This window comes from Equus asinus, chromosome 28 (genome assembly GCF_041296235.1).
Source record: "Equus asinus isolate D_3611 breed Donkey chromosome 28, EquAss-T2T_v2, whole genome shotgun sequence".
In the NCBI taxonomy this organism is placed as follows: domain Eukaryota; kingdom Metazoa; phylum Chordata; class Mammalia; order Perissodactyla; family Equidae; genus Equus; species Equus asinus.
In genome coordinates, this window is record NC_091817.1 from 33,080,416 (window position 1) to 33,104,060 (window position 23,645).

At 55.0% G+C, this 23,645-nt stretch overlaps 1 protein-coding gene across 1 annotated transcript; it reads right to left on the reverse strand.

Moving 5' to 3' along the window:
* Positions 1-21: 21 nt before the first annotated feature.
* SLC12A4 (solute carrier family 12 member 4) lies at positions 22-21,801 on the reverse strand. The gene is made up of 24 exons (XM_014827679.3): positions 21,585-21,801; positions 16,635-16,729; positions 15,070-15,201; positions 11,489-11,635; positions 11,348-11,402; positions 9,390-9,520; positions 7,857-8,098; positions 7,499-7,713; positions 6,796-6,960; positions 6,618-6,716; positions 6,265-6,322; positions 5,725-5,899; positions 5,187-5,305; positions 3,587-3,685; positions 3,275-3,394; positions 3,019-3,123; positions 2,588-2,756; positions 2,092-2,287; positions 1,809-1,978; positions 1,588-1,719; positions 1,401-1,508; positions 1,019-1,206; positions 767-900; positions 22-590 (listed from the first exon to the last, which is right to left on the reverse strand). Exons 1-24 carry the CDS (start codon positions 21,697-21,699, stop codon positions 499-501), a joined length of 3,261 nt encoding a protein of 1,086 aa, XP_014683165.1. The 5' UTR covers positions 21,700-21,801; the 3' UTR covers positions 22-498.
* Between the last annotated feature and the right edge of the window lie 1,844 nt (positions 21,802-23,645).

Here is a 23,645-nt window from a genome sequence, read left to right on the forward strand (position 1 = left end):
CAGAGCCAGGGGAGCAGGAGGCCCAGAAGTACACAATGTTTTATTGAAAAAGTCAGGCCTCAGCTGGCTGGCTCCATTCAGCTGGGCTTGGTGGGGGTCCCTGCCCACAGTAGCCTAAGCCAGGTCTTCTTGCAAGCATGCTGGGCCAGACCCCCTCCCTTTTGCCCCTCCCCTTCTCTCTGCTGGTGACATCTGAACAATAAATATGCAATAAATAGCGCTCCTGGGCTGGCTGCTTTCAAACTCCACATCAGCCCCCACCAGTCTTATCCAGCTAGGGCAGGCCGCCTGGGGTGCTGGATGGGAAAGTCCCCAAACCTCTCAGGGTCCTGTGGGACCTCGGATCCATCTCCACTGCCAGGCCCAGGCCCAATCTCCAAGGAGACCTAGCAAAGCTGGGTCCAGGGCAGGGCCAGGCAAAGCAGGGCTGATGGGTGGGTGCCGCGAGGGGGCCTTTACCCTGGACGCATCCACTCTAGTCCACAAGTCTGTACTGGTTCAGGAGTAGATGGTGATGACTTCACGGCCACCGCCACGCACCAACAGCACCCGCTCGAGGCCCTCGGTCAGCACCTCCAGGAATTCCATGTCTGTAGGGCATCAGGTCAAGGAGGCAGCACCAGGACCCAGGGCACCCAGGGAAGTTTGGCCCATCAATGAGAGCTGGGGAAACCTGGCACCCCCCAGGGCACCCAGGAGAGGATCTCCTGGCCCAACCTCACATGCTGTCCACCTCCCTACTGCCTGTCTCTCTAAAAAGGGATACAGTTCTCATCACCCTCGCTGTTCTTGGGTGGACCAGGCATGTTCAGTAGGACCAGGCGGGCGTCGTGGGAGCGTGTGACAATGACTTCATTGAGCTTCACAGCGGTGTGCATGCGCCGCACATTGGATTGGTCCCTGCAGATAATGAAGCTGATCATGGGCCCCATCCCTGGCATCCACAGAGCTTGTCTACCCCGATCCCACCTCCACCCCCAGACACTGACATGGCTGTGTCTCTTTTTGCTGTACTCACGGCTTAATATGCACCAGCTCCCGGAAGTTGTCAGGGGCGTGGCTGGGGTTCCAGGGCTCAGCTGCCATGTACTTGTCCCGTGTCCATGTCATCTGGATCTTGTCAGCCCCAGCTGCAGACTCATCCTCCTCGTCCGAGTACAGGCTCTCCAGCCGAAGGGCTGAGTGCCGATCCTTGACTAGCTGGGCCTGAGGACAACCAGAGCCCTCAATGCCATGGGAGAAGGTGGGGCCTGGCTGGCCCAACATGATCACCTGACCTCAGGGAAATGGCACTGACTTGAGTGGAGCTGGAGTGAGTCATTCCAACACCCCCACTCATGGTGTCTCCAAAGGCCTGCCCCTGCCTCCTGCCCCTGCCCTGAACCAAGAAGGCCACTGACTTCTCGCTCCCGCTCAGTCTTGGTCAGCCTCATCTGCCGCAGCATCTGGGACCGCTGCTCCATCATCAGTGTCCGCTCGTAGGTATATGCAGAGATGTCACTATTATGCTAGGGAGAGGATGGGCCATGAGGACTAGGCTGTGTGGAGCAGGGCCTCCACAGGGCCACACCAGGGTGGGTGGCTCACCATCTCCACCACTTCCACCTCTGCCTCAAGGCGTAGGTGGTACAGAAACACAGCTAGATCTTTCTTCATCTGGATGCTGTTGTCGTCCATCTGGGCCACCGTGAAGATCCGCATCCGGCACTTCCTCCAAACCTGTAGCAATGGAGCAGGTGGGTGGTTCCGTCACACCCATCTCTCCAAGGGACCAGTTCCTCTCACCCAGGCCCACCTGCCTGGCCCACCTTGTGCTGGCGCAGCAGGAAGGGCAAAAGCATGAGCATGCCACCATCATGTACAATCCACCACACGTCGATGTGGCCCTCCAGGTAGCGCTCATGGTTGCTCGGGTAGAAGGCAATGTTCTTGGGCACAAGCAGGGCCAGGTGGGCGGCTGTGGTGCAGCGCACGGTGTCTGGGGAGGAAGGGTACTGCTGACTGCCAGCCTGTGGTCCTCTGTCCTCTGTCCTCACTTAACCCCTGACACCTGTCCCACGTGACTGAGCCCAGGCCCTGACCCTTACGCACCGATAAAGGTCTTCCAGGCACGTGGGTCTTCACTCTGTCGCCAGCCATAGGGCCAGCCCAGCACCACGGAGTTATGCCTCATGCCGCCCAGGCCGCAAGACTGGATAAGGTGGGCCAGCCCCTCACGCACCTTGCTGGCTACCACCACCTGGCAGAAGCCTTTCACTTTCTCAATCTCCATCATGTTCTTGATTGTCTATGGGGAACACACTAGGGTCAGAAGGCAAGGCCATCAGTGTCCTCTCTGCTGGGCTCCCTCCCAAGGCCCCTAGGGCACAGAAGTACTTGGGGATGGGGGAGGAAATGGGGACAAGCTGCCCACCCGGAGGCCATGTTTCCAAGATGGGACAGTCATACCCACCCCCCCCACCGCCTTGCTCTAGCTCTCAGGTGGCAGCAGTGCTACCCATCTGGCTGGCCAGGATTGGTCCCCTCCCCTATGTGTCACTCCAGACACCTTTAGTCCGGCTCAGCTCCCTGCCCCTGCAGCATGCACCTGCTCAGCGGCCTGGGCCTCGCCATAGCTCTCCAAGAAGCTGCCTTGGATGACAGAACCAACGATGGTCAGGCCCTTGCCGGCCTTAAGCTGAGAGGCAAAGGTGAGGAGCCGTGGGTACTTCACGTGAAGGTCCTCGTCTAGCTTCAGCAGCACCAGCAGCTGAGGCCTGCGGTGGCCGGATGGGGAGGCAGCCTGAGACCAGGGCCAGAGGTTTCCAGGGAGCCCCTCTTCTTCTCCCTTCTCGGCTCACAGGCCCCGCAGGTTTAGGTAGCAGGGATCAAGGACTCAACATGCAGGAGGGTGCCCCTGGCAACCCTAGGACAAGGAATGTGGACTGGGGAGGGGGAGCCAGCACCTCTTGACCCTCCCACCCTCAGAGCACCCCCTGAGAACCCAGAGTGGCCTTGCTAGTCTGGGTGTGAACTCACCGCCAGTTCTTGGTGTGTGGAGGCCCCTCCTCTAGCCGCAATAGTGCATAGCGGGCAGCGCTCAGGGACAGGCCTCGGATCCCGTCACCCCACTCCTTCTCAGCCCTGCAGAGGCCAAAGCTGGTGAGTGCCTAGATTCTGTCCATGTATATGTGAGATGGCACCCATGGTGGCTAGAAAAAGATGGTTCAGTTCCCCTCAACCCAACATACGGACCACCCCACTTGCCCCGACCAGACAGCAGCCCCTCACTCACCCTTGGTACTCAATGTACTTGTAGATCATGCCCGCGATGAGCATGGCGACCAGGGCGTAGTACCAGGAGGAGACAAACATAAGGGCCAGGCAGAGGCTCATGCCCAGGAAGGACAATGCCCTGGGCCAGAGAGTGGGAAAGGGAATCAGGGCAAGACCAGTAGGGCCCCAGGCCAAGCCCCCCAATGCCCCAATCTCTCACCAATACCAACTGCTGCCCAGGAAACTCAAACCCCATTCAGAATGGGGCTCCTGGCTTCCCCAATAGCTCTTGTGTCAGATGACTTGGCTCAGGGGTCTAGCTGGCACTTACCAGTGATAGTACTTGAACCGGGGTCGCCAGTTGGGGGTCCTCAGGAGTGTCTGCACAGCACAGGCCAGGTTCACAAACAGGTAACACATCAGAAAGAACCTGCAGCACAGGGAGTGCATGGTACAGAGCAGCCTACTTGGCAGCCAGGTACTTGATGTCCCCACCCCTCCTCAGGCTGGGCCTTGACTAGGAACTGGGACATGTCATGGCAATGCTGTGCATGGGGTCAGCCAGGTCTTCTCAGCCTCCCAGCACCCACTCCCACAGCCTGAGGCAGATGAGACTCCTGCAGAGGTGTCCTCAGAGCCAGGTCTGAGAGGATGGGCAAGTGTTTGCAGGCAGAGGAGGTGGGAGTGGGCTGCAGGCAGGGGGAGCAGTGAGTGTAGAGCTGTGGAAGTGGATGGTGCTGAGGAGTACTCAGTGTCTGGAGATGGCGGGTGGCAGATGGATGAGGAACTGTCATGAATGTGGGGAGGGGTAGGCAGGGAGAAGATGACAAGGGCCATTTTGAATATACTGAATTAGAGACACTTGAGGGACACTACAGTGGGTGTGGGAGACTGGGACATGGGTGAGGCCTGCTGCGTGAACCCTCCAAGGAAGACAGCAGAGGAGCAGAGGGCTAAGGCAAGGGGGCACCAACCTCCACCCTCAGTTGGCGCGAGAGAAAGGCAGACAAGAAGGTAAGGGGACTTACCAGAGAGGGCATGGCAGGGGGCAGGGACTCTCATGAGAGGGCAGTGGTCAGTCCCATCAGGACTGCCAGGAACAGCCACATGACAAAGACTAAGAAATGTCCTCTGGCTTGGGCAGTGAGGGGTCACTACCCAAGACGACTGTCGCAAGAACAGTTTCAGGTGTGTGCTTATGTGGGTAGAGATGGGCAGTAGCAGAAGGAGGTTGTGTTGAGGGGGACAAGAGAGCACTGACTCCAGCAGGCCTGGCTGTGGCTGGAGCGAGGAGGCTGCTTCAGGGGGAAGGAGAGCCTGTCAGGCCTACAGGCTGAGTGGGGCAGTGAAGGGTAGTCCCGTCATAACCGAACAAACAAGAGGGAGCATCAGCAGTGGAGTAAGATGTGTGAGGAGAGATGGAGTGGACCCCAGCACTGGCAGAGGTGAACACAGCAACCACGAGAGCTCTGCCTCAGGGACCCCCAGAAATTGCCACGTGCCGAGCACCCCCTGTAGGGCACTGGTAGACTCAAATGCCCAGCTGATCCCAGAACTCTAAAAGCAAACAACTTTGAAAACAGATGGACAGGCAGTGGTGGCTTCATCAAGGCAGCAGGGACAGGGTGCTTGCCCTCTCTAGGAATGGAGGGCTGTTGGCTGCCTGCTCTGGGAGTCGCCCACAGAGGGGTGTGGGACCTGTGCTCTCTTTAAAACCTCTGTGTAAGTGCCAGGCTTGCTCCTGAATGCAGAGGTAGGCTGAGCTCTCCCAGGCAAACATTGCCCCATACAGCCAGACATGTCTCACAGTTGTGCTCTCAACATCAGACAGGGTCACAGGGAGGTGCTGGGGCCCCCAGCTGAGGGGTACCAATGGTGCAAGGAGCCTTTCCCAAGACTGTCCCCATGCCCCACCCTGGCCCCCAGCTCACATGGATAGAATGGGGGCCACCATGTCAAGGGAGGCAATGAGGATGCCCAGCTCAGCGATAAGTGCCGTCAGGAGGAGTGCCCACGTTGGTTCACCATTTGCCTTCCCGTGACCAAACACCTGTGTGGACCAGGGTCAGTGAGGTCAGCAAGGGAACAAGCAGGTCCCATCACCCCCATTCCACACCTTGGGCCACAAGCTACAGCCTGGCCTCCATCACCCTCAAGCACCTCCTCTGGGGCTCAGGCCACACCCATGCCTATCCCAATAGGTACCACAAGTTTCCCTGGCCCCCACTTCTCCAGACCTCTCTGCTTTGGATGAGCCATAGATAAGCCATGAAGATTCTGGGCCCAAGCAGCTCTGCCAACAACACATCAGGGCCAGGGTAGCTCTCAGCAACTCCCCATGGATGGCTACATGGCCCTAGGGTCACTATGGGCGCCAAAAGGGTGTAATGCATTATCCCCTACTTCTCTCTCCCAACCACTGTGGGGGCCAGGAGCACCCAGGCTGTGGGAGAACGTAGAAGGGCTCACCCGGAGGAAGGGGATAATGTTGTCTTTGGCAATGGCTTGCAACAGGCGTGGCGCCCCAGTGAGGCTCTGTAGGCCAGCACCACAAGTTGAGAAGAAGGAGCCGATGACGATGACCCAGGGCGAAGGCCAGGCCAATGTGCCCACCACCAGGTTCCTACTGACGCCGTCACCATACCTGCAGGGGCCAGGCTCAGTCCATGCTCCACGCAAGGAGTCCCCCCAAATCCTGGGTGGGGCCACCCAGAGTGAGGGATGTCAGGGGTCAGGAAGGGTGGCTATAGTGGGCAGAGCTGTGGCCTCTTAGTGGAAAAGGCCAATCCACCAGCTCCTACCCTTCCCCCTCGGCCCAGCCTTAATCCTGATGTCACCATCCTCTCAGACTCAAAAGTCCTGGTGAGGCCTGACCCACTTAGTGACACAGACCACCACTGGCAACTAACAGCCTACGGATATGTGTGGGACCACTTGTGTCAAGGGGACTGGTGTTAGGGCAGGCAAAAGCTGAGCCGACTGCCACAGGAAGGGGCCCAGATCACTCACTTGTCTCGGAGTACCACACCCTCGATGCAGGCGCCAAAGAGAACCACACTGCTGAAGTCTGCAGCTTGTCAAGGAAAGCTAGGCCACCACTGCTACTGCTGTCCCCACTCATTCCCATACAGGACCCACACGTCTCTTGCCCTAGCCTTAGCCAGCAGACTCAGCTGGGACACCTATAGCTGAGGGTTTCCTATTGTGCACACATCTTTTGAGTGAGTGCATGTGTGTGAGGAGGTAAGGTATATAAGCATGCATGCATGTGTGGTGTGTCTGTGCATGCCAGCCAGTGACCTATACGCAGGTAAGTGCCTTCTTTTCCCCTCCCCACCTGCCCCAGGCCTGAGAAAGGATACACACAAGGGAAGTTGTAACGATGGCCAGAATGGTCCCCACCGGAATGGACTTCTGGGCATCACGGAGGTCCCCGGAACGGTTTGAGCCAGCCATAATGCCTCCAAAAACAGACAAGACTCCTTCAGGGGCTCCTCAGGAGTCGGGGCAGGGCTGGGTGGGTGGGCAAGAGAGGCTTACCTGTTACAGAAGGGAAGAAGATGCCCACCAGCACGGTGAAGGATGTGGCAATGTCAGCCATCACATACAGGGACAGGCTCTCCTTCAGGCCAAGGGCATCTGTGGAGGGCAGCCCGTGCTTCTCCACGACCTCACCCTTCTCCAGGTAGGCGCTCCACAGGTTTTCTGCGGGGGCAGCAGCATCACCACTGCAGCCCCACTTACTTCCCAGGGGCAGTTTGGGGCAGTCTAGCCAGAGCCTGCAGATCTAAGAGGCTCTGGGGGCTTCAGGGGTGGCTTCAGCCACAGGACTGCTCTGGCCACAGGGAAGAAGCTGCCTGGCTAGAAGTGTGACAGGCAAAGGTGGCTGAACCAGCCAGAGCCCCACCAATGCCTGCCTCTTAGACAGAGGCCCTTTAATTGCTCCTGTGAGAACAATCCCAGGCAGGGTCAGGGGCTGGTGGCTGGGGAGAGAGGGGCGGCCAGAACTTTCTAGGGGCTGCTGCAGGTCTGGGACACTGGCCAGATCAGCTCCATTCACCCAAAACTTAGCTGCCAGGAGCCAGGCTGAGAGGATACTGCTGGGCCGGGAAGGCAGCCAGAACTGCCTTCCATTCCTGAGCTGGCCACACAAGGACAGCTCTGTGCTCCACTCTCTATGCTCATTTCCTGCCTCCTGCTCAGCCTGTGGGTCAGGAGCAGGAGGACGGGAGGGAGGACGCACCCTGGAGCACGCCGGCAGCTGCACCAGGGATGCCAGGAATCTCGGTCACATTGTTGAGCAGGAAGTAGGGGTCACAGGAGTCAGTGGTGAGGTTGGGGCTGTGGCAGAAGAGGGTCCATAGCTGGGTGGCCACTGTCTCATTGTCTACCATGGCTGTCTTGGCACAGACGTCAAACTGGTCCCGGGACAGGGTCCTGTTGCCCAGCATGCATACCCTGTGGGCAGAAGCATCAGCACCTGCTTAGCTGAAGGCCCCAACCTGTTCTCACCCAGCAGCCTTGGGAACTCAGGGCATCAAAGGCCATCTACTTGGGAGGGATGTTAGTGCAATGCCTGGATGTATCCCTGGATTACTTACGGAAACACAGGAGGGTCAAAAATAGACTTGATGCCACCAGCGTAGATGGAGAGGATGGAGATGATCACACAGGCCAGGAAGAGCGAGGCAAATTTGTTTACATACTTGACACCAACAAACACCACCAGTGTCATGAAGGTCAGAAAAATGGTCCCATACACCCGCATATTGTTCAAGGTGGCACTCGATGTGTCGTGAGTGCCTGTTGGGTAAAAAATGGCGGCCGGTGGGGCAATGTAGGTCTGAAACAAGAAGACCGATAAGGAAGCTTCAATCTTCCTATTTGAAGAGTGAATCCTGTCATTTTGGTTGTATTTTTAAAAGAGTATCCAGAAAAACCCAGTCACAAAAGACCACATATTGTATGGGTACATTTATATGATGTCCAGAATAGGCAAATCTGATTAAATCTGATTAAAGACAGAAAGCAGATCAATTGCTGCTTAGGGCTGGGGAGAATGGAGTGACCACTAATGAGTATGCGATCTCTTCTCAGGGTGATGAAAATGTTCTAAAATTGATTGTGGTGATGGTTGTACAACTCTGTGAATATAAAGCATATGTTGTATACTTTAAATGAGCAGTGAATTGTATGATATGTGAATTATATCTTAATAAAGCTGTTATTTAAAAAAAAAAAGACACAAGAGCCAACCCAAATACCTAAATAGCCAAAATGGAACAGTTTGAGCAACAAATAAATAATGATACTATTGAATTGCGACCCAAAGAATAAAATAAACATCAGGAAGTCCATTCTGATATAAATACATGGTTGAATAAATAAATAAATGGGGAAAAGGACAAATTTTCCATACAGAAGAAATCCAAACAAAAAATGTAAGAATGTAAGAAATAGAAAAACAAACAAAAGACCCAGAAGATCCAGGAATGGGGTTCACACTACAGGCAGAGGATCTGGAGGCAGTTCCTCTAAAAATCTCCTACTGTCTGGATCCCCAGGGGTAGGCACTTGTTATCCTGTGCTCCCCACTGTCCCTCCACCTCTTCTCCTACTGCCTGGGGCAGTTCAGTGGGGAGTGAAAGCTGAGTCAGAGCACACATGGGGCTCACGGAGGAGGCATTGACCTCCAGATAGGGTCCTTTGGCTGCTCACCCTGATACAGGGACACGGAGAAGCTGGCTCTAAAGGGTACTGGCACAGAGTCCTGGGGGAGACAGAACTGGCCAGAGCCCACATAAGTCCAGGAGGCAGGCTCTGCGTCACCACCAAGATCCATCACTGAGCTAAATGCAATAGTTCCCAGACCACCTGCCATGGCTGAAATGGTCCCTGGGTGGATGGAACATCCAGGGCCAAGGTGAAGGCAGCAAGGGCCCTTCCCTGATTGGCCCAAACTAGGAATTGAAGGGGAGACTGGCTTGAGCAAAGACCTTTCTTTCTCGAGGAGGCCTCCCATATTATAACCCCCAGACCCTGGCCAGAGGTGAGGAGAGCACGAGCAGCCTGGGCCTATGCGAAAGGGACTGTTTGCACAAGACCAGAGTTGGCCAGGGATTAGCCTAACTCACCAGCAAGATCTCAATGGCCCCCAGGATGTACATGGCCGCTGCAAATGTTGTTCCCAGATAGAAGCACAGGCCCACAGCACCTCCAAATTCTGGTCCCAGTGAGCGGGAGATCATGAAATAGGAGCCCCCAGCTACAACAGAGAAAGTACACACAGGTCAAGGCTGGTTCTTCTTCAAGGGGTCTCCTCCATGAGAACCCCTCACAACCACCCAGAGGGACAGGGATTGCTTTTCCCATTTACAGATGAGCAGATGGGTAGGGAGACTTGCCCAAGGCTGCATTATTAGTCAGTGACCAGGCTGGGGTTGGACCCCATTCCCATCTGACTGCAATGCCCAGCACGGGGCCAGTGAAATGGCTGCTTTTCTGGGGCAGCTCTAGGTCTGCAGCAGTGCCTAAGTGGCCCACTGTCTCCCAACTCCCTGCTCTCAGGCCAGTCCCCACAGCCTCCACTGTCTAGGTGCATCCTATCTCAGCATGCCTCACCCCTCCTGACCAGGGTAAGGACTGTATCTGGTCCGGTTTTTTGTCCCTGGAGCCCAGCACAGGGCCTGCCACCAGGTGAGTATCCATGGTTGACCCTCCTGTCCTGAGTCTGTGCTTCCATTAGAGTCTAACACCCCTGGCAAGACTGACGGAGTCAACACTGGGCCCCAGGGCCAGCAAGGGTGCAGGGGACAAGAGAGATCCCATGTTGCTGGTTGAATCTGCTCCTGATAAAACTTCTCTGCTGAAAAATCTGGAACAAGGATCAATAAACTTTAACATGGCTAATCCTTTTCATGCTGTAACCCCACCTCTAGGATCCTCTCCTAAGAGAACTGCCAGGGGTGTGAACAGAGATCCATGTGCAAGGCTGTTCATGACAACACTGTTTACAATAGTGAAAAAGCAGAACCCAAGAGTAGGAGAATAATCACATAAATCAAGTAATATCCTATCAATCCTGTTTAAAAAACAAATATACTGTTCAAAACATTTGGGAAATACACACACACACATACACATACAGTTTGGGGAAAAAAATATGTCAATACTTTACAAGACCCTAAGACCATATGCCAAAAGGCTAAGAGTTATAAACCCAAGTTGGTAGGGTTATGGGTACTTTCAATATTCCCCTTTACATTTTTCTGCACTTTCAAATCCTCTTATGGCAAAGATATATTACCTTTTTTTCCCCTATTACTTCTATACTAATAAAGCTGTTATTTAAAAAAAAAAAAAAGGGCTGGCCCAGTGATGCAGCAGTTAAGTGCGCACGTTCCGCTTCGGCAGCCTGGGGGTTGCCGGTTTGGATGCCACGTGTGGACATGACACCGCTTGGCAAGCCACACTGTGGTAGGCGTCCCACATAGAAAGTAGAGGAAGATGGGTACAGATGTTAGCTCAGGGCCAGTCTTCCTCAGCAAAAAGAAGAGGATTGGCAGCAGTTAACTCAGGGCTAGTCTTCCTCAAAAAAAAAATAAATAAATAAAATAAATAAATAAATAAAAGGATCCAGACACAGGAGCCAACCTGAATAGCTAAATAGCTAAACTGAAACAGTTTGAACAACAAAATAAATAATGATAGTACTAGATTTTGATCCAAGGAATAAAATAAATATCCAGGAGTCCATACTGATATAAATACATAGTTGAATAAATAAATAAATGGGGTCTCTGAATCCTTGGCTTGGGCTACGAGGTATGCCCCATCACCTTCTTTGTCAGCTCTAGGCCCCCTTTTTAAAAATTACTTTTACACTAAAGCAAACAAAACACAAAACACAAGAGCAATCCCAAACTCTGTCAAATAAGGATGCTCCTAAGTGATGGCACTGTCAGGGAGTCAGGAACTAGGACCCCATCAGAGAACGGCTTGGTTAGGGGTGGCCGTGAGAGTTACCGGTCATGTCAAGGTGGATTCCGGGCCCAGTCCCCCCATCAGGCCTGTGGTGGCGCTACTCACCCACCTGGAACCACGCCATTGGTGGCGATGGCGCTCATGGAGATGGCCGTCAGCAGGGTCTGTGGGAAGGAAGGCCTGGGTGAGCAGCTCAGCTGGGCAGGCTCTGTGGGGCAACCATGGCCCCTGCCCCAGCTAGGATACTCACACAGCAGCAGCAGATGAGCACAATGAGGAGGGCCTGCAGCACACCAGCCGTGCCCACCATCCAGGTCAGCCGCAGGAAGAGGATAACCCCGAAGATATTCTGCAGGCAGGGCAGGTACACTCCCATGAGGGTGCCCATGCTGGGCGCCTATGGAGCAGAAGGGGGTGGGGGGCACAGAGCATCAGAGGGGCCCAGATGCACCATGGAAGGCCAGCCCCTAGTCACACAGCAGTCCCCGACCCCCAGGGTGTTCTGCCAGAGAACAGGATGGAGAGGGGCATCCTGAATGGAGTCCTGGGGAGCACACAGGGTAGGGTGACAGCTAGGATATCTATGTTGACTTTCATATGTGAAGATGGTTTGGGACTGAGAAGGTATAAAACCTGATTCTTTTCAAAACCCCATGTGTGAGATTTTAAGCCTCACCTCACCCTCAAGGTACTGCCCCCCTTCCTTTCTTTTCTTTCATTAAACTTCTAGAAAGAGAGGTCTGTCTCTGATCCCCACCTTCTCACCCAGCAGTCCCCATGTCACCCAAGCCAGAGTCCAAGAAGTTGTTCCTGGCCCTCCCTCTCTCCAACCCCCAACTCCAGTCCAGGTGGACACTGAGTCCTGTCCAGTCTGCCTCTCAAGCTGCCATGGGATCAGCCTGCCTTGCCTCAGCCTTAGTCCCTTGAAAATGGGGCACTACACCTGGGGCACCTGGATGGTGTCCTCCTGTGCCCCTCAACCTCTCCACTCTCTAGCCCATTCTGCTGCCAGAGCAGGTCTCTGAAAACCAAATTCAGTGTCATTATTCCTGCTGAGAATGCTTTGCATTGTCTATCCTGTAATCCACAGTGTGGGCCAGACTCCTTGGCTTGGGCCACCAGGTGTGCCCTATAACCTTCATTGTCAGCCCTAGCCCCTGATGACATCGGTTCCTCAGAGCCTCTGAACCAGTGCATGTGCTGGGCTCTGCCTGGGCAGGTCAGCCCCACCTTACTGCCTGGCAAACTCTTCTTCAGTTAAATCTGCAGGAGGCTTAACTGTTGCCTCTTCCAGGAAGTTCCCCCAAGTTGCCTTAGGTGGAGTTGGTACTTTCTCTTACATCCCCTCAGCATCTGATATACCCTTCCATCACAGTGGTCCCTTCAGGTCATGGTAACTGTTCACTCGAATGTCTCATGACTACCCTGGGGTAGACTCGGCTTGTTCACTGTTCTATCACCATCAAGCACTGCAGGTACCCAAAAGGTGCTCCTGAGCCCAGAGAGTGTTGCCTTGGAAGGCCCCTGGGATAACCTGTTGGGAAAATCCTGCATAGAGAGTAGAGCTTCAGGCTGAAGGGAAGATGAGGAAGGTCTGATGGGCATATCCAGACAAGATTTCTCAACACTCAAAGGGCAGAGCAGGGGCCAGCCAGGAGGCGGGCAGAGGCGGAAGCACAGAGGCAGGGCTGGTGCCTTCTTGAAGAACTAAGCTCCCATGAGTGCAGCCCAGGGTAGTGGGGCACTACCACCAGCGCCCCAGCAAATCTTCTGAAGGGTCCAGGCCTGGGGCAGGTTCTGTGTACAGCCTACGGGACCTCAGAAAGCCTGGAAGGGCCCAAGTAAGAATGAATGGTCCTTTAACTGTCCTGCACAGCATAGGTGACAGATATACCTCATCTGGCTCTGTCTGAGCCTTACTCAGAGGCCCTGGACCACCCATTGGATAGTGGCAGCTCCCAGCCCCACCTCCACTTTAGGCTGAGTCACTCTTAAAAAAGGGCAGTGTGGGAAAGGGTAGGGCCGGAAATGCTTTCTGCATCCCCAAATAACCTTTGGCAGCCTCAGAAGGTCACCAGGCCGGAGCCAGAGCAGCTGCTATGGAGAGGTTTGGGTCTTGGCGTGGTGTGGTTGGAGGCCTGCCCTTCCTGCTTTAAACCTTCTTTTTCTGAGGCCCCTGCTCAGACCCGCCCTGGCTGAGGACCACAGCTCAGTGTTCCCAGCTCCGTAGCTTTCTGGCAACTCACTATGGACTTGACCAGGCTCTTCCTTCCTCCATGGAAAAGCCATTGGAGCCAGGATACTCAGCCATTCTCTCATATCCTTACTCTAGGGCCAGGTGAGCTGGGCAGGTAAGCTGAGGCTGGACCCCAGCATCCTCACTAGCTCCTCATAAGGCCAAGGGACCATGGCCCTTCACCAACCCAAGCTTCCTTCCGACACTCTTGTTGAGATGTGCACTAGCCTTTCTTAGGGACCTTCTTACTCCCAGCCACCAGCTCCCTGGACTTGGCCCAAAGGGACAGGGAGGACACTCTTACCCAAGGATCCTATCACCCACCACAGGCAACACTCTCAGAGGCTGAGACCCCCACTGCAGGGCTGAATAGGGATCGCCAGAGATAGTCAGGGTTCTCTGTTATCTGCAGTGCAGAAAATGTCAGCAAAATCACAACCAGCAGGATAGGGTGGGGGTCAGGTCTGTGTGACCTCAAGATCTCAGCTGCCCTCTCTAAAGTGTGGGCTGGTTTGCGACCTGGAGGGGCAAGGTAAGAGGTGTACACAGCCTGATCTACCCTCTTTCCTTGGCCCACCCCAGCAGGGCCCAAATCTCACAAGCAGGTCTGAGGCTGGGGTCCCAGCTTATCCCAACCAAGAGCTCCTTCTGCCTGTGCTGACCTCCAGCAAGAGTACTACAGCCAGTGCCAGACCCAAGCTCCTTCCAAATCACAGCTGCTTCCCAAACCTCAGGGAGTCAGTAGGTGGAGAGGGAGGACTCTTTTCTTCCAAACAGAAAATGTAGAAGAAACCCCTCCCCTCAGTTAAACTAAGCTCCGTCACACAGGGGAGCTGAGCAAAGATGTGCAAAGTCATCTAAAGAGAGAGGAAAGCTGAAGGGCCAGAGGCCTGGACAGCAACCAGAGATGGGACCAGGAAAGGAAGAGGGAAGCCCCAAGAGGCAGTGTAATGCTCCTATCACGTCCCCACCCTGGCACTCAAAGAACCCATGGGCCACTGGAGGAGTTTGCCAGTGGAGCCAACACAGTGAGAGGCAGAAGGGTTTGGTCACTTGCTCTAGGTCACAGAGCCCTAAGGGACAACCTGGTTCTTGGTTCCAATGGTAACATCCTTATCCATCTTGATGAGATGCCAGTGATCAGGCATTATACATAGTCACATATCTCACAGTAAATCCACAAATCTGTCTCCCAGTGTTATCCATTGATCTAATCTAGCTAAGTCATAGTAGGCAAGTTAACATCCCTGACACTCAGTTTCCTCATCTGTAAAATGGGGGTGATAACAGCACCTACCTCACAGCTTTGTTGTGAACATGACCCACCGTTTAGCGTGGTACTCCCCACACAGAGAGGGCTGAGTAAAGGCAGCTGTCACTTTGTCATTTCTGAGGGCCTCTCTGGCCCTCTACCCCCTCTAGCCTTCTGTCCCCCTGAGGGGCTCCTCCTTGGCCCACTCCTCAAAGCCTCTTTGAGCCCAATGCTCTCAATGCCCATCCTTCAATGTTCACCACCATCTGGGGAAATTGCCAGTTCCATGGTATGGAGTCTGTCTTCCCAGGAGTGGCCCCTCTGCTACCCCTGACCAGCTTACCTTGGCTACTCTTCGGCGGGTGCCCTCCCCACTTTCAGCCTCCTCATGCTCCTTGGCACCCTGTGTGAGGTTGGTGTAGCTGACGAGCTTGCCCAGAAGAGATGATACCTTTGGGCGGATGTCCAGCTCTTCCTGTAAACAGAGCCACAGGGCAATCTGGCAAGGGGCCCGGCTGGTGCCAGGCTACCTGTGTGTAGCCAGCAGCCTGGCCTCTGGCCCCTTGCCAAGCCCTGAAGCAGGCCTGGACCTGATCCCAGCTTTTTTTTTGCCTGGGGAAGCCCAAATCCTCCAACTGAGCAGGTGTGGGCACCACACCCCAGCACACAGCACTCAAAGGCTTAGCCCAGCGGCTGCTTCTCCCTGCCCCACCTTGGCTACAATCACTACTAGTCCATTTGTGAAAACTACCTGCCTCAGGGGAGAGGGCAGGGCACACAGCTGGCAGACAAGTGAATGGTATACTTCATCATGCCTGTTCTGGCTGGCTACCTCCCAGCTATGAGTGGGCCTCTGGGACTTATCTGCTTTCAACTCTTCCACAAAAAAAGCCACCAGTTACCTCAGGGAACCAAAGAAGTCAAAAGAAGAATATTTGGAACAAGTGGTCTCTCGTATCTGCCTAAACCCTGATCCTCCTGAGTGGTCTTCCCCACTGCCACAGGCTCTGTGAATAACCCACCTCAATTCCCAAGGTGGGATCCTGGCCCCTGAGCCCATCCTCAGGTGGAGCCAAGTCAAGGCCTTTGCTGCAGAAACTTGCTGCTTTCTCGCGTCAGGAGGCCTCCCAGGGCTCAGGTTCTCCAACCTCCACCCGAGTCTAGGCTTTCCCGGCCCCTGCGGCCTCCCCAGCACTGTGCCTCAACCTGCCTCTTGCCCACATTTAGTCTTTTCCTGTCCCTCAGCTCCTTTCTGATCCTATACACAAGGAGAAGCTGGTTTGGAGTCACAAGTGAAGATGCAGGTCTTTGGGGGCATGTGGAGATTGAGGAGCCCACAAGACTTGCATGGGGCAGCTGAACGTGTGGGTCAGAGTTTAGGGGCCTAAACCATGCCTTAAATCCAACTTCTGAGCTTGAGTCTGAAAAGGATAAAGTTCAAGTTCAGAGGCACAAAATTGGTAATGTTTCCACAGAGGTGTCCACTGAGGCTGCAGATGTGGAGAGAAGGGCTAGATCCACAGAGAAGGACCAGGCCTCAGAGAAATAGAGAGAAGAGTTCACAGGAGAGAGAAATCATGGACTGGGAGAAGTCCTAGGAGTAGAGGGAAGACAGGAAATCGTGAGGGGTGGTCACCTTGCTGAGGGGCTGCATGTAAGTCAAAGTCAATACCCCATGGGATGGGGTTGTGACTGCCTCTGGGAAATCAGTTTCAGTTCAAAGGGCCAAGGGAACTGCAGCCTGGCTGCCAAGGGAGTGAGATAGACAAGCGGAGACTGGAGGAGGAGCCGAGACACAAGGAGGCACAACTGTCCAGGCTGCCTGCTTAGCTAAGACTTGGGTCCTGACAGGCCCCTGCCCGCCCACCTGCCTGCCACACCTGCAGCCCAGAATGGCTCCGCAGCTACCTCAAATAGTGCCAGGTTCCTGTCATAGTAGTCACTTCCTCTGGAAGCCTCCACAGGACAAAGGAAAGGACTGTTCTCTTTGTGGTTGCCATGTCCTGTGGAGAGAGAGGGACAGAATCCCAGTCAGGGGCTGCATCCTGAACCCCTAGCCTGGACCCCTGCCCAGCAGGCCAGCCCACAAAACATCATCTCTCTGGAGCACTTTGGGGGCCAGTGTTACCAGGCTGGGCCTCAGTTTCCCCATCATACCCTGCCAGCTTCCTTGAAGGGCCAGAATTGGCAGAGTGGCCAGTGACCAAAACCCAGCACACCATTTCCTTTTGCAGAAGACACCCGTGCGAAGGCCCCAGACACCCTAGCTCACCCACGTGTTAACACCGAGGGGCGGAGCCAGCCAGGAGGGGCGTGGACCGGCCCGGGAGCACCTTCAGACCGCCCCCCACTCTCCCATTTTCCCGGCCCATCTGGAATACCCAGTGTGCTGGGCGCCTGAGGCTCCGTGTCCTCTGGGCCCTCCCGGGTGCTCCCCTCCAGATAGACAAAGCCACACAGGGCACCTTCTGCCGTCATGGCTAGCACGCGGCAGCTACCCCACCATGCACCGCGCGGGGGCGTCCTGGAGGGCAGCCCGAGGCATGCTGGGAGGGGGGGCAAGCAAGACTGTCCAGAGGGCGGAAGTGGGTCAAGGAGCCCGTAAGGGTCGTCTTCGAGAGTAGGGGCGGTTAGGTGTTGCTGTCAGGAGCCGCTTGTTGGCCTCTCTGCTCCAGATCCCAGCCGCCTACCCCCCAGGCTGGTGAAACAGTGCTTCAGCCTCCAACGAAACCTTGCAGAAAGGAGCTAGATGCACTTTTTTTTATAAGCCTGCCTTAATTCTCAAAGCTTGGCTGCTTTTTCTGGCCACCCAGCATTCATACTCTTTCCCCTTTTCCAAACTTTGTTTCTTGTGTGTCTCAGTGGGTGACATTCCCAACTTTCCATCAAACAGGCAGAAGACCCCAAGTAGTAGTCCTTTTCTAGTCACTGTTTTTTCCCCTCCAGGCAGTCTGGCAGCTGTGGCAGTGGCTGGAGGCCTCACAGCAAATGGGAAGCTGACATCTTGGTTCAAAGAAGCCACATTGGTGTTGGATGGCAATGATTGTGGCAGCAGTGCTGGCCCGGGGTCCAGTGATGGAGGTGGCAACATAAGTGTGTCATCATCTCACCAGGCTAGTAGAATATTCCAGCCATGCACTGGCTGTGTTTGGGTTTTGTGAGAGCTACCTGCCAACCTTCTCTGGCTAAATAGGCCACAATTCATTTCTTTTGTTTGCCGCTAAGAATGCTGAATGATCCATCCTCCATCTGAAATATCCTCTTGCCGTCGGTATAAGACTTGCCTTCTCTGAGCCAACAATCACTCAGCAGGTCCTGCACTGTGGATTCTTTATTACTCAAGGAAACTGACAGGTAAAGCGTGCTGATGACAATTCCTGGGAAAAAGTCGGCTCTTCCTTCCCACAGCATCTGAAAGCGGTACATTGCCGCATCTAGAAACTTGGACTAGCTAAGAGAGCCAAGCAATTCAGTCCCACAAGCCACACAACTGTGTGTAGGTCAGTGCCAACAGTATAGTGTACAAAGGTAGCAGGTCAAGCCAGCCCACTGAGCCATGTTAAAGCCTCATGAGGTCATGTAGCCCCTCAGATACCTGTGACATTTGCCATGCCCATGTTTAGGATCGGGATAAAGAGCAACAAGAGAAATCTGAAAACCGCACATTACATTGCTGGCCCTTCAGTAAGAAGCCTCTGAAAAGTACTCTTGGATTTTTGTGACAAAAGAATGTCTCTCCTGAATAAGTCTGATGCTTCAATTTGTCAGAAAATGGCAGCTATAGAGCTGATCTTATTTCCTTTTCTGCCTTGGCTGCCAGTAATCTCCAAGCTAAATTTATAGTCATCATCTGCCTCAACTCAGAATCCTTGCCCCCTTCCTCTGCATGGTTTTGATGTTTCTGACAGTAACAGTCATTTTTGGAGGCTATTTTTGTTGCATTATCTCTTCTGATTCTTTTGTGGAAGTAGGTTGGAAATAAATTATTCTAAGCTTATGCACTGCAGCCTGCCCCACCATTGTTGCCTTGTCTCTCTGAGGAGACCACTAGTATCCACAAAATGTAGAGCTGAGCACACAGCAGTTCCCCCAAAATGCCTGTGGATGGTCCTTCAAGACCTAGTTCATCCCTTGTCCCTTTAGCCATGATTCCAGGGCCCTTCCAAGGGTTGCTCTAGTCCTCACAGCAACATTCCAGTAGATATCACTTACTCCTTTTTAGTAACAAGGAAAGTAAGGCTCAAGAGAGATTCAGAGGCAAGGTTATCTAGTGAGAAGGCCCAAACCTGGGTCCTAGGATCCACCAGAGCCAGGTGGGAGCCGAGCTACAGGTTCCCCACTCCTACTGTGAGCCCCAGTCCATCCCAGGGTGCAGTACAAGCCTTTAACTCGAGAAAAGTGTCTGGAGTTTGCGATTTGGCCAGGGTGTGCATACCCAAGGCTCTTGGTGCTCAGATGGCTGGCAGCCTGGCTTGGATTCCTGACCCTCTCTCTGTGTGACCCAGGGCAACCTGCTTACCCTCTCTGTGTTGCCTTGGTTCCTCTTCTATGAAGTCGATAGCAATACCTACTCTTCCAGTTGCCCAGGTGCCCCAGAAAAGGGACAATCTAGCATCAAACACCCAGCAGGTACTCCTTGGAGTTCCCCAAACCCTCTTTTAAGGACAGCTCCCATGGGATTGTGGGAATGTGGGGGGTCTAAGCAGTTCTTGGATGTCTGTACTGCCCTCAGCTATTTCAAAAATCCCAGGGCAGGTCTGGGCATGCCTGCCAGGCCAAAGCTGCTCAGATACCACCTGAGACACCCAGTGAACTGGAGCATGGCCTAGTCCTGGGGCCTGCCTTGAGGTACACATATATGTGTATTCCTCCCAGCAGCTGTGAACACACCAGCTGCAGGTGGGTATCCAGGTGACACTCCTGATCCCTGTACTCACAGGCATCTGCCTGGGGTACCCCTCTAGAACCTCCCCAGCCCCTCTACACAGGTCACAGTGGACTTGATGAGCAGGCCCATCTATGCCCCTTGGAGCAGAGGTGTGGGCCTTCAGAGATTCAGGGACCTGGCTGGGGGTGCCCCACGAGGTAGACCTGAGGCTCACTTTTTTTGTGCCCCCTGACCCTTTGCAGTCCCCACCAAGAAGAATCATAATCACTCACCAGGGCACAGAGTGTCCCCCATACCGCAGGCGCAGCCAAGGTCTGGCTGAAAAGAAGTGAGAGGAGGAGGAGGGAGGATAGTGGGAGGAGCTGGCCCAGACTGGAGGGACCTGGCAAGACTTAGCCAATGTGGCTCCAGGTCTCTCCAGTCACCCTGTGAGAGGCCAAGGCGGGGCCAGGGCCTGGGCTCAGCTCTGCCTGCTCACTCACTGGTCCAGACTGATCCTGGGGATGCAGCCCAGACCAGCCTCTGGGAAGAGAGAGCCTCCCAGGGCTAACAGGGGAGCAAGGATGCTGGCTCTTGCTCTGACCACTAGAACAAGGCTAGGGGCAGGTGAGGGCATTGGGTGGGGATTGGGGTGTGTGCACACACACGACTGTCAAGTCTAAAACCTCCACAATGTCCAGAATCCATACCACTGTCTTGTGACATCTGTCCACACAGTCAGGTGACACATATAGCCAATCACCCACATCAGGCATTGATCACCTCAGTCATGTCACCATCACAGACAGACCATACAGGTCAAGATCACACCACCTGACACATGCCACTAACATACATGTTCCCTGCATATCTCCATCCTGGTCAGTCACAGACACAGGCATTTGTCATCAGACATATCACCATCCTCATCATTGACAACCCTGCAGGAAACAGTGGCCATGAGAATGTGCTACCCTGACCCCACCTTCACCCTGTGATACCCATAGCTACACACTTGCACAAGCACAATTACACATGCATATGCCACTACACATACAGACACATGTTCTCAGCAGGGTTCACACTCCAAGAGTGGGCCCTGGACAGTCCCTTGGAATCTCCTGGAGCAGGAGGTGGAGAAAGGCGAATAAGGAAAGGCAGCCACCTGGGAGAAGGGAGGAAGGGCTTACCCTCATGCCCAGCCCTAACACCTAGATTGAGTTAGGGAGCTGGATTTGAATCCCCTGGGGCAAGTTATATAACTGTTCCATGCCTCAGTTCACTCCTTCCTAAGTGTGAGTAACAGGACCTATCCCATGGGGGAAATGGGGAGGATTAAATGAGTGAGCCCGTGTAAAGCGCCTAGACAATCCTAGTTCCGCATGAGCGCTCTACAGATGCCCACTGTACCAACAGATCTAAGCTGAGAGCAACACAAGGGCACTCACAGGCAGTTCCCCATACACCCCCTCAGGCAGACACACCCTTCTCTCCTGCCGGCCAGTGGAGGGAGGCACATGGACGGGGGAGGGGAGGGGCGACAGGGTAGTCTCAGTGGCAGAGACGCCGACGCGCAAATGGGTAGGCGAGGAGAGAAGGGGCTGAGAGCAGTTTACAGAAGGTGAAGGGGCTGGGGTCCGGGCTGCGGCTGTGCTCCCAGCCCGGAGAGGCCAGAGGTGGGGGCTCGGCGCAGTTTAAGCGCCGGGCGGCCCCGCTGGCCTGGCCTCCTCCGTCAGCCACGTCTGCAGCCCCCGCCCGCCGCTCGCAAGGGAGGAGCTGGGGCGGGGAGAGCGGCCCGACCGCGGGCGCCTGGGGCCCGGGGAAATCCTGTCTGCGCGCGCGGAGCGAGGGATTAGTGGCGGCTGGGCAGACTAAGAAAAGTTGGGCCGGCATCGACGTGTGCGCGCACGATCCGGGTGCCTGTGTGAGCGCGGGCCCCGCGTGGCCGGCTCCCCCGTCCCCGCCAAGGGCCCCTCCGGGCGCGCCCTCACCGTCCGAGTCCTCCCGCTCGGCGCGCTCTCCGTAGTCCACCCAACTGAGCCCCTCGAGGTTGTCATAGTCGCCGCGCCGCGGCCCGTCCACCGGCACCACGGTGAAGTGAGGCATCGCGCGCGCTCGGCCCCGCCGCCCCGGCCGTCTGTCCCGCTGTCCCCGCCGCCCCGGGTCGGCGCGCCCCGCCCGCTCGCATTCCTCCCCGCTGCGCTCACTTCCTCCGCCCGCCCCCCGGGCCGCCCCTCGGGGGCGGGGAGCAGGAGGGGCTGGGGCCGGCTCCTCCCCGAGGGGGCCCTGGCTGAGTGAAGCCCCCAGGGCCGGAGGACTACTAGCGACTCCACGCCCTGGGGAGTGCCCGATTCCTGTGTGAACTTGGGTGAGGGGCTGCCCTCTCTGAGCCTCAGCGGCGGTACTTGTAAAATGGGAAAATGCTCTTCCATCTCTTGGGGCTACCTGAGGGCTCCGTGAGATGGGGCGCGGGGTGCGCTGGCTCTGCGCTCTGTGCCTAGTAAGCGCTCAGCGACATTTCTGTTACTCAGGGACGGGGAATGGTAGGGAGGACCGGTCCAGGATCGCAGAAGCCATCCCAGTCCTGCCCAGGGCCTCTCAGCATTCCTGGGTATCCCCTCCCCATTTCCATCATCTCTGTCTCTCACCTCTCCACCGCGTCCCTGGAAACTGAACCCCCATAAAAGTCCCGTCCCTTCCCCGCGGCCCCTTACTGCAGTCTCTCCCTGTTGGAGGCGGCTAGGGATTCCTGCCTCCTTCCCCAGAGGCTGCTGCCTCCTGGGTAGGAAGGACACCCATCACCCTCGCCCGGCCCCGTTTGCCCCTTTGAGATGCTACACTGGATTCTTTAGCCAAGTTTTCATCTTGATTTTCTCTTTTACTGTCTCACCTCCTGGGGGTTCCTTTATCCAATCGTCTACTTATTTGCTCTTAACTTTTCTTTTCATTCACTTTCTACTCCACTGTTTCAGATAACTTATCTGGTTGGCTTTACTTTAACATCTTTATCTTTCTAGGCTGTCCTTTCAGCTATTTGTTTCCCTATCAGAAAACCCCAGGGCCCATCTTACTTGTCTCTCTCCATTTTTCTCCCTTTTATGGCTCAGAGGGCTTTAGAACATCAGCATCAGTGGTATCTTCCCCACCCGCCTCAGATACTGCACCCTCTGACTGTGGTCTCCACCCAGCCTCCAGCTCTGGGGCAGAATCAGGAATCAGAGTCTCTGGGCCCTGCCAGAGGACCTCCCAGATGACCACCATTCTGGCCCTACTTCATAGTCAACCTGGCCAGGATTTGTCAACTTGACCTCTCCCTCCTTCATGCCACCTTTAGCCACCCACAGTAGCAACCTCCTAAATGCTAGAGGTCTGCTCTCTCCGCCTGCTCGTGGTAGAGCCACTTCTTCTGAAGAGAAAGCCCAAGTTCTGCTCTCAGTCCACGAGGCCCTGCTCCATCTGGTCCTCCAACCTCTCCAGCTGCATCTCTCTGCGTGCTCCTCCCCAGCCTCAGTCCTTCTGGCCTCTTTCACTTCCTCAAACTCAGAATTTCTGCACATCACCTGTTGTTCACTCTGACAGAGTGCTTTTCTACCCTCTGCCCCCACCCTCACTTACCAAACTCCTCCCAATGGAAGTGGTCTCAGCCTAGAGCACCATCTCCTCCCCAGAAGACTTCTCTGACACACACCCCACCACTCTCCCCTGGATGGGTTCCTGTGGGGCACTTTCCCTTCATACTACCCACTGCAGGGAGAAATATGTTGGTAGGGATCTTTGATTAATGTTTTTCGTGCCCACTAGACTGTGGACTTCACAAGGGTGGGACCCTTTCGGTCTTGTCTCCACAGTATCAGTCTCTGGCCCCGACACGTTTTTTAGTAAAGAATGAACAGGTGCCCCGCCCTGGTCTTCCCCAATGCTCCACAGAGATTCCCCGTGGCTCCCTCCTCCCATATGGCCTCTCTACTCAGGGGTGGGGTCAGGTGCTATCTAGGGGAGATAGGCCACTACAGCCCAACTGACAACCTTAGACTCCGGGGGGCTCTGTGGCT

Excerpts from the sequence above, each read along its gene's own strand:
- SLC12A4 (XM_014827679.3), bottom strand. The coding sequence starts at position 21,699 with ATGCCTCACTTCACCGTGGTGCCGGTGGACGGGCCGCGGCGCGGCGAC. Across the intron at positions 15,202-16,634 it reads GGAACCTGGCACTATTTGAG|GAAGAGCTGGACATCCGCCC; the intron begins GTAGCTGCGGAG and ends CTCTGTTTACAG. Across the intron at positions 6,961-7,498 it reads AGCTGCCGGCGTGCTCCAGG|AAAACCTGTGGAGCGCCTAC; the intron begins GTGCGTCCTCCC and ends CTGCCCCCGCAG.